General features: G+C 63.3%; 1 protein-coding gene across 4 annotated transcripts in view; it reads right to left on the reverse strand.

The window, feature by feature from the left end:
* The window catches only part of CBFA2T3 (CBFA2/RUNX1 partner transcriptional co-repressor 3), a 29,808-nt gene continuing 12,680 nt past the window's right edge, over positions 1–17,128 (reverse strand). For 3 of the 4 annotated variants that reach the window (XM_049806454.1, XM_049806456.1, XM_049806453.1), the window contains exons 2-12: positions 9,141–9,287; positions 7,568–7,645; positions 6,302–6,543; positions 5,826–5,915; positions 4,008–4,189; positions 3,637–3,896; positions 3,433–3,518; positions 2,963–3,158; positions 2,741–2,809; positions 2,240–2,430; positions 1–1,725 (exon numbers count right to left, since the gene is read on the reverse strand). In XM_049806454.1, coding sequence (XP_049662411.1) covers positions 1,426–1,725; positions 2,240–2,430; positions 2,741–2,809; positions 2,963–3,158; positions 3,433–3,518; positions 3,637–3,896; positions 4,008–4,189; positions 5,826–5,915; positions 6,302–6,543; positions 7,568–7,645; positions 9,141–9,287 — 1,841 coding nt within the window. In that variant the 3' untranslated portion in view covers positions 1–1,425. The remainder of the gene's footprint in view (positions 1,726–2,239; positions 2,431–2,740; positions 2,810–2,962; positions 3,159–3,432; positions 3,519–3,636; positions 3,897–4,007; positions 4,190–5,825; positions 5,916–6,301; positions 6,544–7,567; positions 7,646–9,140; positions 9,288–17,128) is intronic. The other variant, XM_049806455.1, reaches the window with a different exon arrangement.

Genomic DNA, 17,128 nt, shown 5'->3' on the forward strand with positions numbered 1-17,128 from the left:
GCGGGTTCTCATCATCTTTTATTTGGCAAATGTCTCTTATTATTATCACTATCATTATTATTATTATTTTTTGGACCTCTGCAAAACACTATTTACATTCACATTAGCGTACAGCACTCCTGCCCCGCGCGGGGCTTCCCTCCTCTCGGAGCCGGGGGACTTTCCGTATTGCACTCCCGTCCTCTGCGCTTTGTACAATGATGCGAGAAATACAAAATAATCGACATCGTCCTTGGCTGCCTCCTCGGCCAGGAAGGAGGTGGCGCTCGCTTTCCTTTCCTTTCCTTTTTCCTCTTAAAAATCCTTGCAAAATAAATCCGACATGGGGTGTGAGAGCAGCCGGGCAGCGAGGGGCTGGGGAGGGTCCGACCGCAGGCGGCCCCCGACGGCTTCGGGAAGGGAGAAAACCAAAATCTGTCTTTTAATCTCTTATTCTCTTTTTCCAGAGCGGTGGCGGGCAGAGGTAGAGATGTGCCAGCTCCAGCTGCGCCCACCCGGGCGGTTCTCAGCCACCATCTCCCCCTCCCACGCCTCGGAGGCTTGCTTTTTTTAAAAAAAACACCTTTTTTTTTGCTTTATTTTAATAGAAACTCTTTAAAGCCCCAGGGGCGCGTCCGTCCATCCTTACAGGGAGGGGAAGGAAGCGACAACAGAACGAAACGAACTTTGGCAGTGGAGAGATGTTTGGATCTTCCTTGGTTTTGGATTTCCTTTGGAGCAGAGGTGAGTCTGGTCTGTTCTTGGCTAGCTAGCAAGGTAGTTACAGGTGAGCGTCCGTCACGCGGCTTGACTTGGCGTCGTCTGGTTTTTGGATTTTTCTTTTTTTTTTCTTTTTTTTTTCCTTTTTTACAATTTCTTACTTAAAGCCAAAGAGTCCGACGTTTTCTTTTTTATTTTCTTTATTTTTTTTTTTTACAAAAAAAAAAAAAAAAAGAAAAAACAAGGAAGAGAGAGACGAAGAAAAGAAGTTTCTTTCCTCCTGCAAGCGAGCCCTTCGGCAGCGCCAATGCGGGCCGGGGCTGGGCCGACCTCTCCCCACGTCACTGCGTGGCGAGGCTGCAGCCAAATCCCTCATCCGGAAAGAAAAAAAGAAAAAAGAACAACGAACAAACAAAAAAAAAAAAACCCGAACAAAAAACCAAAACCAAACCCGAACCGCAATCCCCCAACAGATAGAAAACCAACCAAAAAAAGCCAAAACAAAGACCAAAGAGAGAACAGAGAAGACCGGTATTTGCCTTAACTCCACTTAAAGCCCAGTTTGAGGATCCGTGAGGATTATTTGTGAGAGCTAGAGAGGTCGTTTCGGAGGTCACACGAGTCAGGTAGCTGAGGAAATTGCATCGAGTGCAGTCCGTGTCTTTTGGAGAGCGGTGGTAGCAGCGGCGGCGGCAGCGGCGGCGGCGGCGGCAGTCCGAGGGCGGCTCAGCGGGACGCGCTCTCCAGCGGAGCCGGGGTGGCCGGCGTGCCGGCGCGGGAAGCGGCCGCCGAGCCCGTCTCGCTGGGGCTGCTGGCGATGGTGGCCACCCCGTCGGGCTGGCCCGGACCTGGTGGCAGCCCCACACCGGCGGCGGGGGTGGCGGGGGCCGGCAGCCCTTGCAGAGTCTGCCCGCAGACGTGGTGATGCTTCTCCCAATCCTTGTGTTGGCAGAAGGAGCCGCAGTAGCGAGCGGTGTTGCAGCCGCTGCAGGTCTCGCTCGCTTTGCGTCCGCAGTTCCAGCAGCTCTGCGGGGATGCAAAAGCCGAGCCTCAGCTCCGGATCGTGCGCCCCCATCCCAGACCGTGCACCCCCATCCTTGACTGTTGCATTCCATCATCCCAGACTGTGCGCCCCCATCCCAGACCGTGCACCCCCATCCTTGACCGTTGCATTCCATCATCCCAGACTGTGCTCCCCCATCCTGGACTATGCACTTCATCCCAGACCACGTAGAGCATTCTGGACCGTGCCTCTCCATCCTGGACCGTGCACCTTGTTCCAGACTGTGCACCCCCATCCTGGACCACGCACATCAACCTGGACCATGCACCTTGTCCCGGACCATGCACCCGCATGCCGGACCATGCGCTCCATCCCCAGCTCGCTGCAAGAAATCCCCTTTTCTTCCCATCCCGTGGTGTTGCCGCAGCCCCCCTGGTACCCACGCTTGCAAGCCCAGACGTTGAAAACTTGATTGCAAAAGGAGCAGGTCCCAAACCTGCCCTTGCTGCCACAGACCCTGTCCCCCCCAGCCCCCACCTCGCTCGAGTCCTCCTGCTGATTGATGACGGTCAGGGCATCCTCCGAAGCCTGGCGCTTGGCCTCGGCCAGGGCTCGCTCCATCTTGGCTCGCTCCGTCGTGATCAGCTCATGGGCTTTCCGCTCGGCGTCCGACACGGCCTTCTGCAGCTCGGACATGGCCTGACGCTTTACCTCGTTCACAGCTTCTTCTGGAAGGAAGGCGGCCGAGTGTGGCACGGGGTGTGCCGGCACCCCAGCCCCGGCTCTGCACATCCCCCTCTGCGGCAGCGCCGTGGGAGGGCTGCCAGCATCCCACCCTGCGCGCCAAACCCACCCTGACCCCCTTCTCCAGCCCTGCCGGCACCCTGACACGGAGTGAGGAAGGGGTTGGGGCAGAGACCCTGGAAACTCAGCACACCGATGGGCACCGGTATCCCGACACGGAGTGGGGAAGGGGATGGGGCAGAGACCCTGCGAACTCAGCACACCGATGGGCGCCGGTACCCGCCCCATACTCACCAGCCTTCCTCCAGATCTCCTCCGGCATGTACCCGGAGAGGGGCCGCGGCGCGAACTCCCGGTGAGCGTCTGCGACGGGAGAGGGGGCAACGCCGTTAGGAGACGCCGTCCTCTTCGAACCCACCCGCCGGCAGCGCCGGACCCCCGGGGGAACGGCACGGGCGCCCCGGAGAGGAGCGCAGCCCCCCCCCGAACGCACCCCGCGGTCCCGGGGGTCAATACCTAACTGGGGTGCCTCCGAGGCGGAGGAGCTGTTGTGGGGGCGGGCGGAGGGGGGGCTGCCTTTCTTCATGTCTTCGGCATCGCTGTAGCGCCGGATCCAGTGGTTGAGCTCCTCGCGGTCGGCCTCCTGGCACCGCCGCAGCACCGTCAGCGACCGGCGCGTCTTCTCCACCATGTCCATGATGCAGTTCAGCAGCTGCGGGGCGGGGAGGCAACGTCAAGGTCGGGGCGGGGGGGGGGGGGCTTTGCTGCAAGCAGCTGGGGGGGGTGGTGCTAGAACGGGGGGATTTGGGTTATGCTGGGCTGTGCCGGGGCCGGTGTGCCATTCTGGCTGCGGGGAGCAAAGGATGCTCGGGAGAAAAGCCCTGGTGGGGGACACACACAGTGGGGATGGAGGGCAAAGCCAGGGGAAAGCACTCACGCCAGCCCCACGGGATGGCTTTGGGGGGAGGGAGGGGGGCATTACTTACGTTGTTGAGGTGTTTCCACTCCTCTGCCCATTCCCGGTCGGTGAGCCGGTGGTCGATCACCTCCTCCTGCCGCGTCCCGTGCACCGCTGCAAGGCAAGCGCCGGGGTGGGGGTCAGCCCCCCTGCAGCACCCCTCTCCCTGGGGCAGTGTGTGTTCCCCAGTGTCCCCCCCAAGCCCCGGCACACGGGGGATGCCACCACTCACCAGCGGGTCGCTGGCGCTCGCGGAGCTCCCGGGGGTCGGGGTGACGGTAGGCGTCGCGGTAATGGTGCGCCATGGCCATGTCCTCCAGGCGGTAGTGCTGGGGGAGAGGGGGAGCGGCGGGGGGGGGGTGTCCCAGCCCGTTGGGGGGGTGATTCAGCCCGTTGCTGGGGCTGTAGCGCTGCGCCGGGCTCATGGTGCACGGCCGCTTGCTGAGGTGCTCGGGGTGCAGAGGGTCTCGGTCCAAACCGTTCTCTTTGGTCCTGGGTGGAGGAGAGGAGGTCGGTCCCCCGAGGAGGGGGTGGCAGGGATGCGTGCGTGTCCCGTCCCCCTCCCCCCCAAAAAATACCCCACGCGCCCATCCCGTCTCGCACCTGTCTGGCGTCCTCCTCTTGCCGCTCTCGCCCACCTCCAGGAGCAGCTCGGAGGAGTCGATGGGAGAAGACGCGTTGGCGTCCAGCAGCAGCTGCTCGTGCTGCGCCAGGTACTGGGCCGGCGTCTGCTTGGCCATGCGGGCGCAGTGCAGCAGCTCCCGCTGCAGCAGTGGCAGGTTGGCCTGCGAGAGGGGGGAGACAGTCCAGTCCACGGTCCCGCAAATCCCCCCCGCTCCCCCTGCCCAGCACCCTGTAGAGCCCTCTATAGAGCCGCGGCCCCCCCCGGCTCAGCCCGGCTTTGCCCCCAACCTGCCGCAGGCTGGAGGTGCTGGGCAGGCAGCAGCCTTCCCTTTGGGGTCCTGCTCGCCTTCCCCAGGGGGACATCCTTGGGACCCCACTCGCTGCAGCGTGCCCGGGCTAGCTGGGCTGCCGGGATGGGGACACACACACACACACACACACACGTGGCACACCGCAGGGTTCGGCCACGTGCTGGCACGGGCACAGCTTCAACCGAGCCCTCCTGCATCCTCGCAGGGGTTGCAAAGCATCATCCCCCAGCCAGCTCAGCCATCTCTGCCACCCTGTCCCCGCAGTACTCGCCCTGGGGACCCAGATGAGCCCCCAGCCCATCTGGCACCCGTGGGGCACGGCTGGGAACTCCCCATCCACCCACCCACCGTGTCCGTCCCCCCCAAGCCCGACACCGCAGCCCCTAGGATCACGCAGAGCAGCAAGAACGAAGGAGCGGAGACCCCTTTCTGCCCAGGCGCTCCGGCTGCCAGCTCTGGTTTTCTCCTTAGGGAGCTGATCCGCAGCCAAACGCCCATCTGTCGGACACGTTAGCGCCCGAGCCGGAGATGCACGCTGCGGCGAGTGGGGCCGGACCCTCCCCTTCCCCAGCCGGGGCGTTGTGTGTGGGGGGGTGGTGGAACAACCCCACAAAAACAAGCAAGCCCCCGAGTCTGGGAAGCATGCCGAGCCCGGCTGGTTGCAGTTAGGATAATGAGAAACATCTGGAGCCCACGGTGGGAACAGCTGGGAGCAGGGTGCCAGGGCGGCCGGCGGGGCCGCCGCGAACTTGGCAGTGGGACAGCGGGGATGGCTCCCGGCTGCGGGGCCACCAGCACCCACCGGGACACCGTGAGCTGCACCCCTGGGGATGCACCGTCCCCCTGCTCCCCCAGACCCCGCGTTGCCCTCCAAACCTAGGCGGAAGGGCTCTGCCGTCGTCGTCCCTCCCCCCCCACCCTGGCTCGGTTTGGCCATATTTCGGTTCTGCTTTTCCCCTGCCAGGAGCAAACCGCTCCGGCAGCTTTGCAGGCAGATTCCTGCGGTGAGTGTGGACCTCCGCTCCAGGGGGCCAGGGATGCAGAGGTGGAAAAGGGGCTTTTTTTGCACTTTTTCGTTATTCCTCTGCTAACGAGGGGCAGGCGACGCCGGGCTTGAACATCTGCCGGCAGCGCTGGTGCTGCCAGGCGTGCCAGCGGTCAGTGAATCCCTCCGGAGCGGGGTGACAGTGTGGAGTCAGCGCGAAATTAAAAGGCAAATAAAAAGAAGGGGATTTTTAATGAATTGCAAATGGTTACCAGCTGGGCCAAAGCCCTCGCTTTATTGCAAACAGCCCCGGCCTCGTGTGACTCCACACGTGCAAGGAGCTGGGTGTGCAGGGGGGACACACGTGCCTGGGGGGGGGATGCAGGCAGCCCCACGGGCATCCGCCAGCCCCGACCCCAAAGCCACCCCCCGAATCCCCTTTTGCTGGCGATACGGACGCTAACCCCGACATCCCCGCGGTCCCCGGGCTGCGGCACCCACCTTGAGGAAGGGGATGACGAAGGGTCGCAGTGGGAAGTTGGTGGCCTCCTGGAGCTTGGCGTGGAACTCCTCGATGGTGAGCGTGGAGTTCTGCGGGGACAGCCCGGGCTCAGCGCCGCTGGCCGTGGCCCCCCGCCTGCCCTGCACCCCCCAGAAGGATTCTTTGCTGTTTCTCCCCCATTTCTGCTCCTCTGCCAGCTCTGCCACGCTCAAGGGAAAGCCACGCTCGAGGGAAAACCACGCTCGAGGGAAAACCATGCTCAAGGCTTTGCTGGCAATGCCAGCACCCGGGACCCAACCCTGCACCGTGCTGTGCAGATCCCAGGAGATGCCGGAAAAACAGCCCCCATTTTTTCCAGGATTTAGGTCAGTCCAGCACTAACAGGACCCTCTTTTTTCCCCATTTAGCAGCATCTCAGTAAGGGAGAACACAGGATCCCCAGATACGGCCGGCCGCCCGCACCCGGCAGACGTACCACGAGCCCCAGGACGAGGGTTCGCACCCGCTCCCCGATCTCGGGGGAGATGTCATTGCCGAACTGCTGCAGCGTGGTGAGGAACCGCTTGAGCTTGGAGAGCTGGCGGGCACCGCAGGCCGGCGGGAGCTGGTGGGTGGAGAGGGAGGCGGTGGAGGAGGTGGCCGGCCCGTTGCTGAACCCGTTTGGGGTGGACGGAGCCCCATTGATGGCGGTCGGCGAGTGGCTGCTCCCGTTCATCACTGCGGGGAGAGAGGGGATGGGAGGTCAGAGTGGGTGGCTGTGCCCTGGCACCACGGGGACAAGACTGGGCTGGGGGCACCGGAGGCATCCTGCCGGGTACCACGGGGCTGGCAACCCCCGGGAGGCTTCAGGATGCTGCTGCATCCCTGGGGCCGCATCCTGGACTGGTCCCTGATGCTGTGGAGGGGCTGGAGGGAGGGATGGGATGCAGTGCATGCCCCAGCACAGTGAGGGCCTGATCCTGCCCTTCGACGTTCAAGGCAGCCAAGAGAAGGGGCTCCATCCTGCCCCTCTGGGAGCTGCTCAGCACCCCCCAGGGAGAAGTCACGAGCCATTTCCCATGGAGCCCAGCCTGGCTTGCAGCACCTGGCCCCACTGCCCAGGCGGCAGAGGACGGGAGCTGCCCGGAGCACCCCACGTCAGGAGACCGGGAAGGGGACATCTGGGGGTGCCAACCCACAGCATGTCGGGCCCCTCGCTCCCGCGCCAGCCCTCCGCACAGACCGCGCAAGCGCAGGGACCTTTCCACAGCCGGCACGGGTGATGGCACGCGTCACCCCATCTCCCAACCGCGCGCCGTTCCGCGGTACCCGGGCATGCTCCGCGCCTTTCCCCGCGGCGCGCCGGGCACCCGGCTCCTGGGATCGCACTAACCTTGCGGTGCCTGTGCCGCCCTGCCTGCCCTGCCTGCTTTGGCAGGCTCCCGCTCGCTCTACGGCCGGGTAGTATCAGCCGCCCGCTAAAGAGGTGCCGAAAATAACCCGGTGGCCACAACTGCTTTTATTCCCGCGACAGGTGCGTTACTAAGTTAGACGCCGCACATGTCCCTCGGCTGGGACGGGGACGGGGTTCGCATCCCCGTGACCCGCCGGAGCAGGGCGAGGGGCTGGCACGGGGGAGCGTATCCTGCCCAAGCCCCCCGCGGCGGCATTGTGCCCCCCATGGGACCCTGTGCCTGCCGGGGTGTGGGGCTGCGGCTGCGGCTCGGGTCTCTCATGAGAGCGGATGCTTCATTTTACTTACAAAGACAGACCATCGACCATTTCAAGCAACCATGAAAACGGCCGCGAGGCAGAAACGTCGGAGGGCCAGCGTCTCGATCTGCAAGCAAAATAAAACACGCTATGATGAGAGAGCAGAGGGGGCAGCTCTCGGCCGGGGGGTCCCGGCTTGGGCACGACCCGCTCCTCCTGCAGGCGACGCTCCTTGACAGCGGGCACATCAGGGGCACGCGTGCCGTGGGCTAAGCCACCCAGACCCAGGCGTGCCAGGGATGGAGCCGGGTCCCTGCATCCCACTGCGGCCGTCGGGAGGGTTCAAGGGATGCTCGGCTGCCTCACATGGTCCCCCATTTCGGGACCACCCCTGCAAAGCCCCAGCGCAGGGGGGTGGTTTGCGACATTTTCCCGAGACCAAGAACAACCGAAACACCGTCACGCTGCGGGCCGAGCCACGGCAAGAGAGGCTACCTGCACCCCCAGCCCCGCATCCCGCGCCGAGCCGAACCCACGATGCCACATCTGTCGCAGGGCTCGGATTAAAAAGCAAAACCCCTCAGAGCGTAGCCGAGCACAAGCTGATTTCTAATTAGAGAGCATCTGGCCAGGAGGGTGGCAGGGCCGCAGCGGGGAGCACCGCCGGGGCGCGGCGGCTGTTGGGGGGGCTGCGGCTCGGGGGGTTGTTTTAGGGGTGTTTTCTTCCCCCATGGGGTTTCTAAGCAAGAAGCAGCTACGAGCAAAATGCCTGCGTGCACGGGATACGTCTCGATGGAGCTGGAGCAACCCTTGCTGTGGCCACCATCACTCCTGCTCAGGGGGGACCAGCCTCGGCCTCTGCCCCCCCCAGATCCTGCCCCGTGTGTGCCTTGTCTTGCCATGTGCTGGGGCGGTGACACCAGCACAGGGACCGATCCCCGGTGCGAGCCCCGCAGGTGTGTAACAAGCCCACATCCCACCAGCACAACCAGCGCGTCGGGGCTTGCCCAGTTCAACGATGCTACAGACACTAAGGACTCGGACCGCGAGTCCACACCGAGTCCCCTGATCCCACCACGCCGTGGCCTGGGCAGGGCAAGAAGGTCCCTGCCGCCGCGGCTGGCCGTGACACCAACCTGCCACCACCGGGTGCCGCGTGCGGATGGGCAGGCAGGACCCCACGTGCTCGGACCCCCCTAACGGGGCCAGCTTGGACCCGTGGGGACTCCCCCAGACCGCAGCATCCTCCAGCCGGCTCTCTGCAGGCGAGAGCACCCGGGGCCACACGCTGCTCTGTGCCACTGTTCGGTGATGGCGTGGCAGGAGACCGGGACGTCCCCGTCCCCAAGCACATCGCACGGCACTGCTGGCGACGGGCAGTGCCGTGGTGGTCCCCGCAGGCACATACATGAGCCAGGGCTTGCGGTGTGCAGCCCAAAGCCCTTCTCCGGTGCAAGAATGGGTAGTGCCACCCCACGGCACGGCCAGCACCGTGCAGGGGGTCTGAGGACGCCGCTGGTGCGGGGTGCAGCATGTGACCCAGAGACAAAGGGAGCTGGGCAGCCCCCCATCCCGGCATCCCGTCTCCATCCCGGCATCCCGTCCGCATCCCCGGTACTCACTGGTGTTTGGTGTGAAGGAGGGGTGGCGCGTGGCTCCCTGCGTGACAGCCGGCGGCGGCGGAGGCATGCTGGGCGGCGTGGACCTGGACTGCGTCTTCACGTCGGCCGGCGAGTCGGGCATGGTGGCGGTCTGTGTCTCCGCGTTATCTGCGGGGAGAGGGCATGGGACGGTGAGTGGGGTGTGCTGGGCAGCGCCGCGTTTTGCCCTCCAAACGGGGCTCAGGTCAGGGGCAGAGGGGACCCACGGGGACCTCGGGCTGGGCTGGGCATCTCTGCTCCCTGGTGCAGAATGGCAGCAACCCTCGCCCTGGGCAGAACCGGGGCAGCGGGAACGGTGCCTGGTGTCCTGTGTGCCTGCAGGACGGTGGGGATGGTGACCGAATTCCCGTGCATCTGCACAACGGTGGGGACGGTGCCCGGATTCCCATGCATCTGCACAACGGTGGGGACGGTGCCCTGTGCCCGGCGTGGATGCAGGGTGGTGGGGACAGGACAGGGCACCGCTCTGCCCCACACATGGGGCACAGCCCGGCCCAGCACACAAGCGGCGCGTGTGTCCCCGCAAAGCCATCGCTGTCGCATCCTGGCACCCTCCTGCCAGCGTTTACCTGCCCGCGTCTCGGGAATCTCCGACTGCCCGCTAACCCCTCGCCGTCCCCGGCAGCTACGCGCAGGACTGCCGTAATCCCAGGCGGGGATTACGGACAGGCAGTAAATCGTGGGTTCGTTACAGCCAGGCGCTCAGTGGCGGTGGCAGGACCCACACACCCACCGGTGGCTGTCCTCCCGCAGACCCGAGGAGCCCCACGACACACCAGATCCTGCAAACCGGGGAGCACGGCATCGCTGCCTCCCTCCCACCGCCCTGCGCTTGCAACCCCAAATAACACCCGGCAGCGGCATCCCCGGGGAGAGAGTGCCAGCACCATCCAGTCCGGATGGCGGCGGCGGCAGCACGGCCCCGGTGCAAGGTTTCGGCCCCGCGGCTGCTGCGCCGGGCGGTGACGGGTGACCGCAAGTGCGGGCAGCTGCGGCAATCTGTCAGTGTGCCCAAGCCTGCGCCATCGCCGGCCCCAGCCAAAGAAGGAAGCGGCCGCTGCGGCTGCCCCCCAGCCCCGCACCCGGCCGGGGTCCCCGCTGCGCCCCGGCACACTCCCCACCAGGCAAGGCTGATAAACACTAATCTAATATGCATGCTTAATCCGCTGCAACTGTTGTGAGATTAATTGAACCCTGCAAGAGCGCATTGTCTGGGCTAAATAAAACCGGGGCCTCATCCCGAGCGAGATGCTATCGGGGCTTGTGCCACAGCCGATGCTGTGCGGGGAGGACTGGGAGATGGGAGAGCTGGTGGCAAGGGCCAAAATTTCGGGCAGTCACCATCGTGGTCCCACAGTATCCTCCCAGATTGTTCCGGCACCGTGGGAGCATCCCTCCTCACCGGCAGCACACCGTAATCCTGCAGACGCCTGGATGTGCATGCTCCAGTTTCCCTTTCCTTGCTCCCTTCTCCCACTCCAGCCACAGGAGAAACCCCCAAGACCAAGCAGCCTCCCTCCCCGTAAAACAACAGTTTGTTGACAGGACCTGCCAAAATAGATGGTGTGTTTTGAAAAACACCTTTTATTTTCCTTTCCATGGAAATGCCCATCTCTAGGCAAGGCTTCTCCAGACTTCCAGGCTTCCCCCATCAACCAGCGGAGCAGGATCCAGCCCCGACGGCAGAGGACGAGCCGCGAGCATGCACAGACCGTGACCTAGAGTGGGTGCCTGCATCCACGCAGCCACAGTGCCTTAATCCGCCGGGTGCCCACACAATCCCTCCTGGGCTCAGCATCCCCCGGCCATCGCCCTCCGCCCAGCTTGGCAAAGCACGACCTGCATCACCTCTGCTTGCTGGCTCCTGCCCGCAACAGGCAGGGCCAGCACCTCCCCGTGACGCAGAGCTCTGCGTGGGCACCGCTGCCATCCCCTCGCCCTTCTCGCCCCCTCTGAGCCCGGGGTTTGCACCGCAGGGCGCTGGCTGGCGTTGCACACCGAGCGCGGCGCAGCGAGGCATCGCGACGCGTTCTTCACGTCGGCAACGCTGCAGCTGCCCACGTGCTCGGCGCCAGCCCTCCATGCAACAGCCGTCGGGCGTGGGGACAAGCCGCAGCAGCTTGGGGACAGCGTGGCAGCTTGCCCAGGTAAGTGCACCTGCACCAGTTGCTTGCGCGGCTCCCAGCACGGTGGGGCTGCGCCGGCGCGTTTGGCTCTGCCGTTGCTTGCAGGGAGGGAGGAGGCTGCAGGCTGCGAGATGCTCGCCCCAGCCTGCATCCCTGTCCCTGTCTGCATCCCCATCCCTGCCTGCATCCCTGGCACCATCCCTATGTGCATCCCTGCTCCCGTCTGCCTCCCTGGCAGCATCCCTGCCTGCATCCCCATTCCTGTCCCTGCCTGCATCCCCGTGCCTGCCTGCATCCCCATCCCTGTCCCCATCCTCCTTGCTGTCCTGACTCCGTAAGCACATCCACACCGAGGGGAAAACAAGGATACACTCATTCTGGCACTGACACGGCTTTTCCACAGCTTCCCATTGGGAGGAAAGTTTCCACAAAGCTGAGCAAGCACCCAGGGAAACAGGGCCTGGCTGTGTTTTTTTTGTGTTTTTTCCTTTTTCTTCTCTAAGTCGTAAGTTTTCCCCAAGGTGTTTGCAACCCAAACAATGCCATGCAGGCACAGGGATAAGGGACGGCCCCAAACCCGATGGGATTTCTCAGTGCCCAAGCCCAGAAAAGCCCATGGGAAACAGAGCCCAGGATGCCCGCAGGATCCGGCCATGGCCATGGCACCCACCCAGGTCCTTTACAGGATGGGACAAGCTCCGTGGCGGGCAAAGGGGGCTTCAGGGGGGGCACACTGCAGCCTCCTGGCAGCGCCTCCAAACAATAATTCCCCAACACGACTCAAAGTCCGCTGGAATTTTTTTTTTTTTCTTTCTCTGGTTTGTTTTTTTTTTTTTTTTCTTTCTTTCTTTGGGGTAATTTGTCCCAGCCGCTCGGGGCTGTGTCTGTTTTCCTCCATCTGGTTTCCATTAGGCCTGTACAGCCCAGATGAATAAGTAATAATATAAAAATAAAAGGATTAGTATTTTCTCCTTGGCTGGCGGGAGCGGGCGTCCCCCACCCTGCCTCCCGGGGCCAGCAAATGCCGGACCCTGCACACCCCCGCATGACCCTGAGCCCCCCATTTGTCACACCGGAGGGTTTAACCCCCGGCACACTGGCCCGGGCACGGTCCCCGCTGGGGTGACACATCAGCGTGGCCGCTAACCGGCTGATAAAGCCCGGCTTGGCCCCAGCTTGCTCGTGGTGCCTGGCCCTGTGCCGCGCCGGCAGCACCGCAGGGGTCGGGTTTTGTGACCCCGCTGGGCGCCAGCAACCCCCGAATTGCTCGCTCCAGCTTGTGCATCGCTTTTCCCGGGTGGAAGCTGCAGGAGAGCCTGTTAGCTGGTCCCCTTCCTCCCACTGGAGCTGGGGCTGGGGGTCTGCTCGGCTGCGTGCTCCTCAGCGGGCAGCGCTGGATGCTGGAAAGCACCAATGCATGGCACCGTGTGGCTGTGCGCACCATTAGGCACCAACACATGGCATGGTGCAACGGTGCATGCTGGCGGGCACCAACACATGGCGCTGTGCAGCTGTGCACACTGGCAGGCACCAAGGCACAGCATCACACAGCCGTGCACACCAGCGAGCACCGACGTGCAGCCGAGCACGCCAGTGGGCACCGACACATGGCACCCTGCAGTCGTGCATGCCAGCGGGCACCTATGCATGGCATCCTGCAGCCTGGCGCATGAGGGATGGTTCCCAGCAGCCGGCCAAGCCCAGCGTCTGCTGTTTCCCATGGCCATGGGGATCCCGTCCCGCCGCTGCAGGCTCTGCCCCAGCCCGGGGTACCCGTCCTCCCCGGGCAGCAAGCGGTCCCTGCTTTCTACAGCCTTCGGCAGGGCCACAGAGCAGCTGGGGATGGGAATAGGGGTGCGCCAGCCCCAGGGGTGAGCCTGATGACTGCAGAGCACCCAGGCTGGCTGCTCGCCTCTCCACTTCCCCAGGGATTGGGATGGAGAGGGCAGGGAGCTGCCCCGACTGTGGCCGTTGGAAAGCTCCGGCTTCCTGCAGCCCTCCCAGGCCAGGCGAAGGTTCCTGGTGAGGAAGGGGTTAAAAGGGAATTAAAAGACCAGCATCCTTCATGCTCTCCAAATGGCCACAAATGAAATCCAGATGCTGGAGGCGACGTCTCCTGAAGCCAGGCTGCCTCCGAAACAAAGGCAAGCATTCCTGCTCCTCAGCTGCCGCTGCCACAGGGGCCAAGAACAACTCCCTGATAAGATGGCGAGGGACCGAGCCGTCCCAGCTGGAGCACGTCAGGGAAGCGTGCAGCGCCGGCGGCCAGGCAGCAGCGCCGGCCACGTGCGCGAGCCCGGCAGAGATGGTGGGAGCTGCAGGGCACCGTCGTCTCCCTCCTCCCCTGCACCCATCCTGCTCCCCTCCCCGGGGACAAGGCGACGATGGGGATAGGTGACAGCAGGCAGCTTGGAGGTGGCTCATCCCCAGTTGCACGCGAAGGACCGGGACGGCGCCTGTGGGATGCAGCGGGGATGCTGCCCACCCCCGGCAGTTATCCCATCGCCAACGTGTCCCGTGTGCACGTTTTGGGGAGCCAGGCTAGCAGGGAGCGATCCAAACCCCAGCACTCGTCAGCACAAATGAAGCCTTTTAAAAGAAAATTCAATTAATTAAACCCTCTGCACAACATGTAAATGAACCTGGATTTGGCCAACTCCAGGCCCGGGGAGGTGCTTGCAGGCGCGGGGAGCTCTCGCCGCAAGTAATGGCTGCCACGAGGACGACGGGACGCAGATGTGCCCGGCAGTGCCAGGGGAGCGCTGGCAGCGGTGCCCAGCGCTGCCGGGTACCTGGGCCCTGCCTGCACTCCTGCCTGCAGGCAGGGATCCTCACAAGGATGCTCATGCCCTGAGTGGTGCAAGCCTTGCTCTGCCCTGCTGCTCCAGCTGGGGGGATGGCGGCAGCCTGGCCCAGGATGGGTGACAGCACCAACCAACCCACGAATTTGGGCATCACCCCTGCGGTTTAGTTCGGCTGCTCAGCGGAGCAGGACACACCGTCCTCGCACCACCACGGTAGCCCTTCGCACTGGTCGGCGAGCCAGCCTTTGTCCCTGCCGTGGTTGCCTTGCCCATGAGTGTCCTGGGACGGGTCCCACGCCGCTGGGACGCTCCCTACCCACCCGATGCCAGGCGTAAAGCAGATTTCACCACACGCAGACGCAACCCGATTTGCTTTGTTTTCCCCATAGCCCCATCGCATGAGCAGCCTGCGACCGTGGCTGCCTGCACCAGTGGTGCCAGCATCCTGGGGAGTTCGGTGCTGCCTGGGGGATGCGCTACAGGCAACGCTCCCCACTCGGCTCCAGGGCAGCGGTGCCGGCGGGGACCCCGCCGCCTGCTCCCCTTCCACCTCCCCCAGTGTGGCAGCGCCAGCACGGCTCTGCGTGGGACACCAGTACCTGGGGCCAGACTCCCCCAGGCACCCCAAGCCCAACAAACCTCCATTTCTCAAGCCACAACCAGCCGCCCAGGGACCCAAACCCGCTGCCTCGGCGCCGCACAGGCAGTGCCAGCCGGCTCCCGCTCCCCCCTGAGCCGGCGTGGCCGGGAAGGAAGGAGGTGGGTTTGATTTTCCTCCAAACAACAACAAAAAAAAGGCCCCCAAAAAAAAGCACCCTCTCTGTTTTACAAGCCTTCATTTGCTATTGTTTATGTAAACAGGTAAATTGTTTCGTATCTCAATTAAAAACATCTGCCACATAAATGAATACCAATTAACTCATCCTGTTTTTAATTACTCTGTTAATTACACACAGGCAGCAAAAAGGATGGCAGGGGAATAGGGAAAGCATGCTTACAACCCCCCCTTCCCACCTTGCTCTTGGCAAGGATCCGAAATGTGCCCAGATAATGATGGATTAAGGTGGCTGGTGAAAACCGTGGCTCGTGGCCAGCTCCGGCGTGGCGGCTCCCTCCTGGCCCCGATGGGCGCTGCCGGGGTGCCTCACGGGGGTATTTCCCGGCACCCTCCGGAGAGGTGCCGTGCCACCCCATTTCAGAAACCCCAGGTCCCGCGGGACGTGCCAACACCACCTGCGTCATCCCCCATGCCAACGGTGGCCGCAGCACAGCCTGGCTGGCTTTCCCAGTGCCAGCCCCACATTTGCTCTCAAAATGTATCCCGGGGGAGAGAAACGTCGGGATGCCGAAGCATGCGGGAAGGGCGGGAGGATGGAGGAGGCTTCACGTGGGCAGCATCCTCATGGACCGAGCACATCCTCAAGGCGCCCGTGCCGCCCCCAGGAGCCCTCTTGCTGCCAAGTGGCAACACCTCTGCATGGGCACAGCGGCACGGGGTGGATGCCCTCCTTGAGCTGGGCCGGTGGCGATTGCCGAGGGCCCCCAGGCGCCGTCAGCCCCTTGTCCGTGTTCCCCCCCCCCCCTCCCCGGCTGCGGGAAGCTTTCCAAGCGAGCAGATGGGGCAGGGGAGCGGCGGCAGCGAGGAGGAGAGCAGAAAAGGCTATTTTCTCACGCTACATATTTTACAAGTTGAACATTTTGTGCATTTCAGCCTTGCCTGTAAAAGCATCTCGGGCTCAGCCCTGGGACTCGACGTCGGAGCCTGTGAGTCAACAGCGGCTGGCGGCGACGTGGCCGGCCGGCACGGAGAGGGGCCGGGAACCAGGATCTCCCCACACAGAAGGTCAGGCTGGGGGCTCCCCCTAATCCACTGGCTCCGGAGGAGCAGCAGGATGGCCAACGATACCCCTCGAGTCCCCCAGCTGGGGCACAGCATCTGCCACAGATGCTGCCCGTCTGACCCGTCCTGCCAGCAGCTCCCAGGGCGGCGAGGGGAGATGGGCACCCACATGCCCTCACTGCCTCTCAGCTGCCTTACTCTTCTGGAAATTAAATATACTGGCTAAACACCAGGAGTAAACAGAGTGCCGTGGCCAGCCCTGCACACCTGGAGGCACTGGCAGCATTGGCCGGAGCTGCCCTCCACCCGGGAAACACCCACGTCTTCTTGGCTGCAAACCACCTCCTCGGCACAAGGGCTGCGGGTGCATCACCGCGGAGGCCGCACTAGAAGGGCAATTGCTCCACCAACATGCTGCCAAAGGGGAACCCCAAAACCAGCCCGATGCCCTAGCTACAAAGCCGGTTGCTCTTCAAGGGCAGGGAGACGTTCAGGCTACGATGCCCCTAATCCGCAATTTTTGCAGCCACCCAGCCACGCATGTGCACAGGGACGCTCCTGCCCAAAGGTGGCCTTGACAGCTGGAACGGGGACAAGTGGCACAAGCAGCCAGGGGACTCAGGACATTCTGGAGGCACAGAGCGGCTGGGGAAGGGAAAACATCCCCCTCCACATGCCAGCGCCGGCGGGGAGCTCCCTGCAAGTTCCCTGCAGCGTGGGAACGCCGAGACACCGCTGGGTCCCCAGGGACCCAGGGCCGGATCCTGCCCCGCAGATACCAGGATGGTAACAGCTCCGACGGGGTGCCGAATCCAGCCGTGCATCCCCACAGCCTCTGGGCTGCTGCATTACTGACTCTTTGTCTATTTTTTCACCACGGGCTCCATTTCAAGGCGATTTTGCCCATGCGAGATTGAATCAAACAACACAGGAAAAAATATTAATGAGAATTTTGCAAAATAAACAGGAAATCCCTTGGATGTTTTCTGGAAACATTGGTCAGCATCTTCCAAAGGAAAGCTGCGGGCTTGTCAAGGTGGGGTTGCCCCTGGGGAGCCTGAGCGCGCTGGGAGGGACGGCAGAAAACAAGCTGCAGGAAATCTAAAAATAAACCCCGAACCGGGCAATGGCACTAACACCAGCGGTGCCTGGGCAAGGGGGTTCTCCTCTGTGTCACCG

The sequence above is a fragment of the Accipiter gentilis genome, chromosome 7 (genome assembly GCF_929443795.1).
Source record: "Accipiter gentilis chromosome 7, bAccGen1.1, whole genome shotgun sequence".
In the NCBI taxonomy this organism is placed as follows: Eukaryota; Metazoa; Chordata; class Aves; order Accipitriformes; family Accipitridae; genus Astur; species Astur gentilis.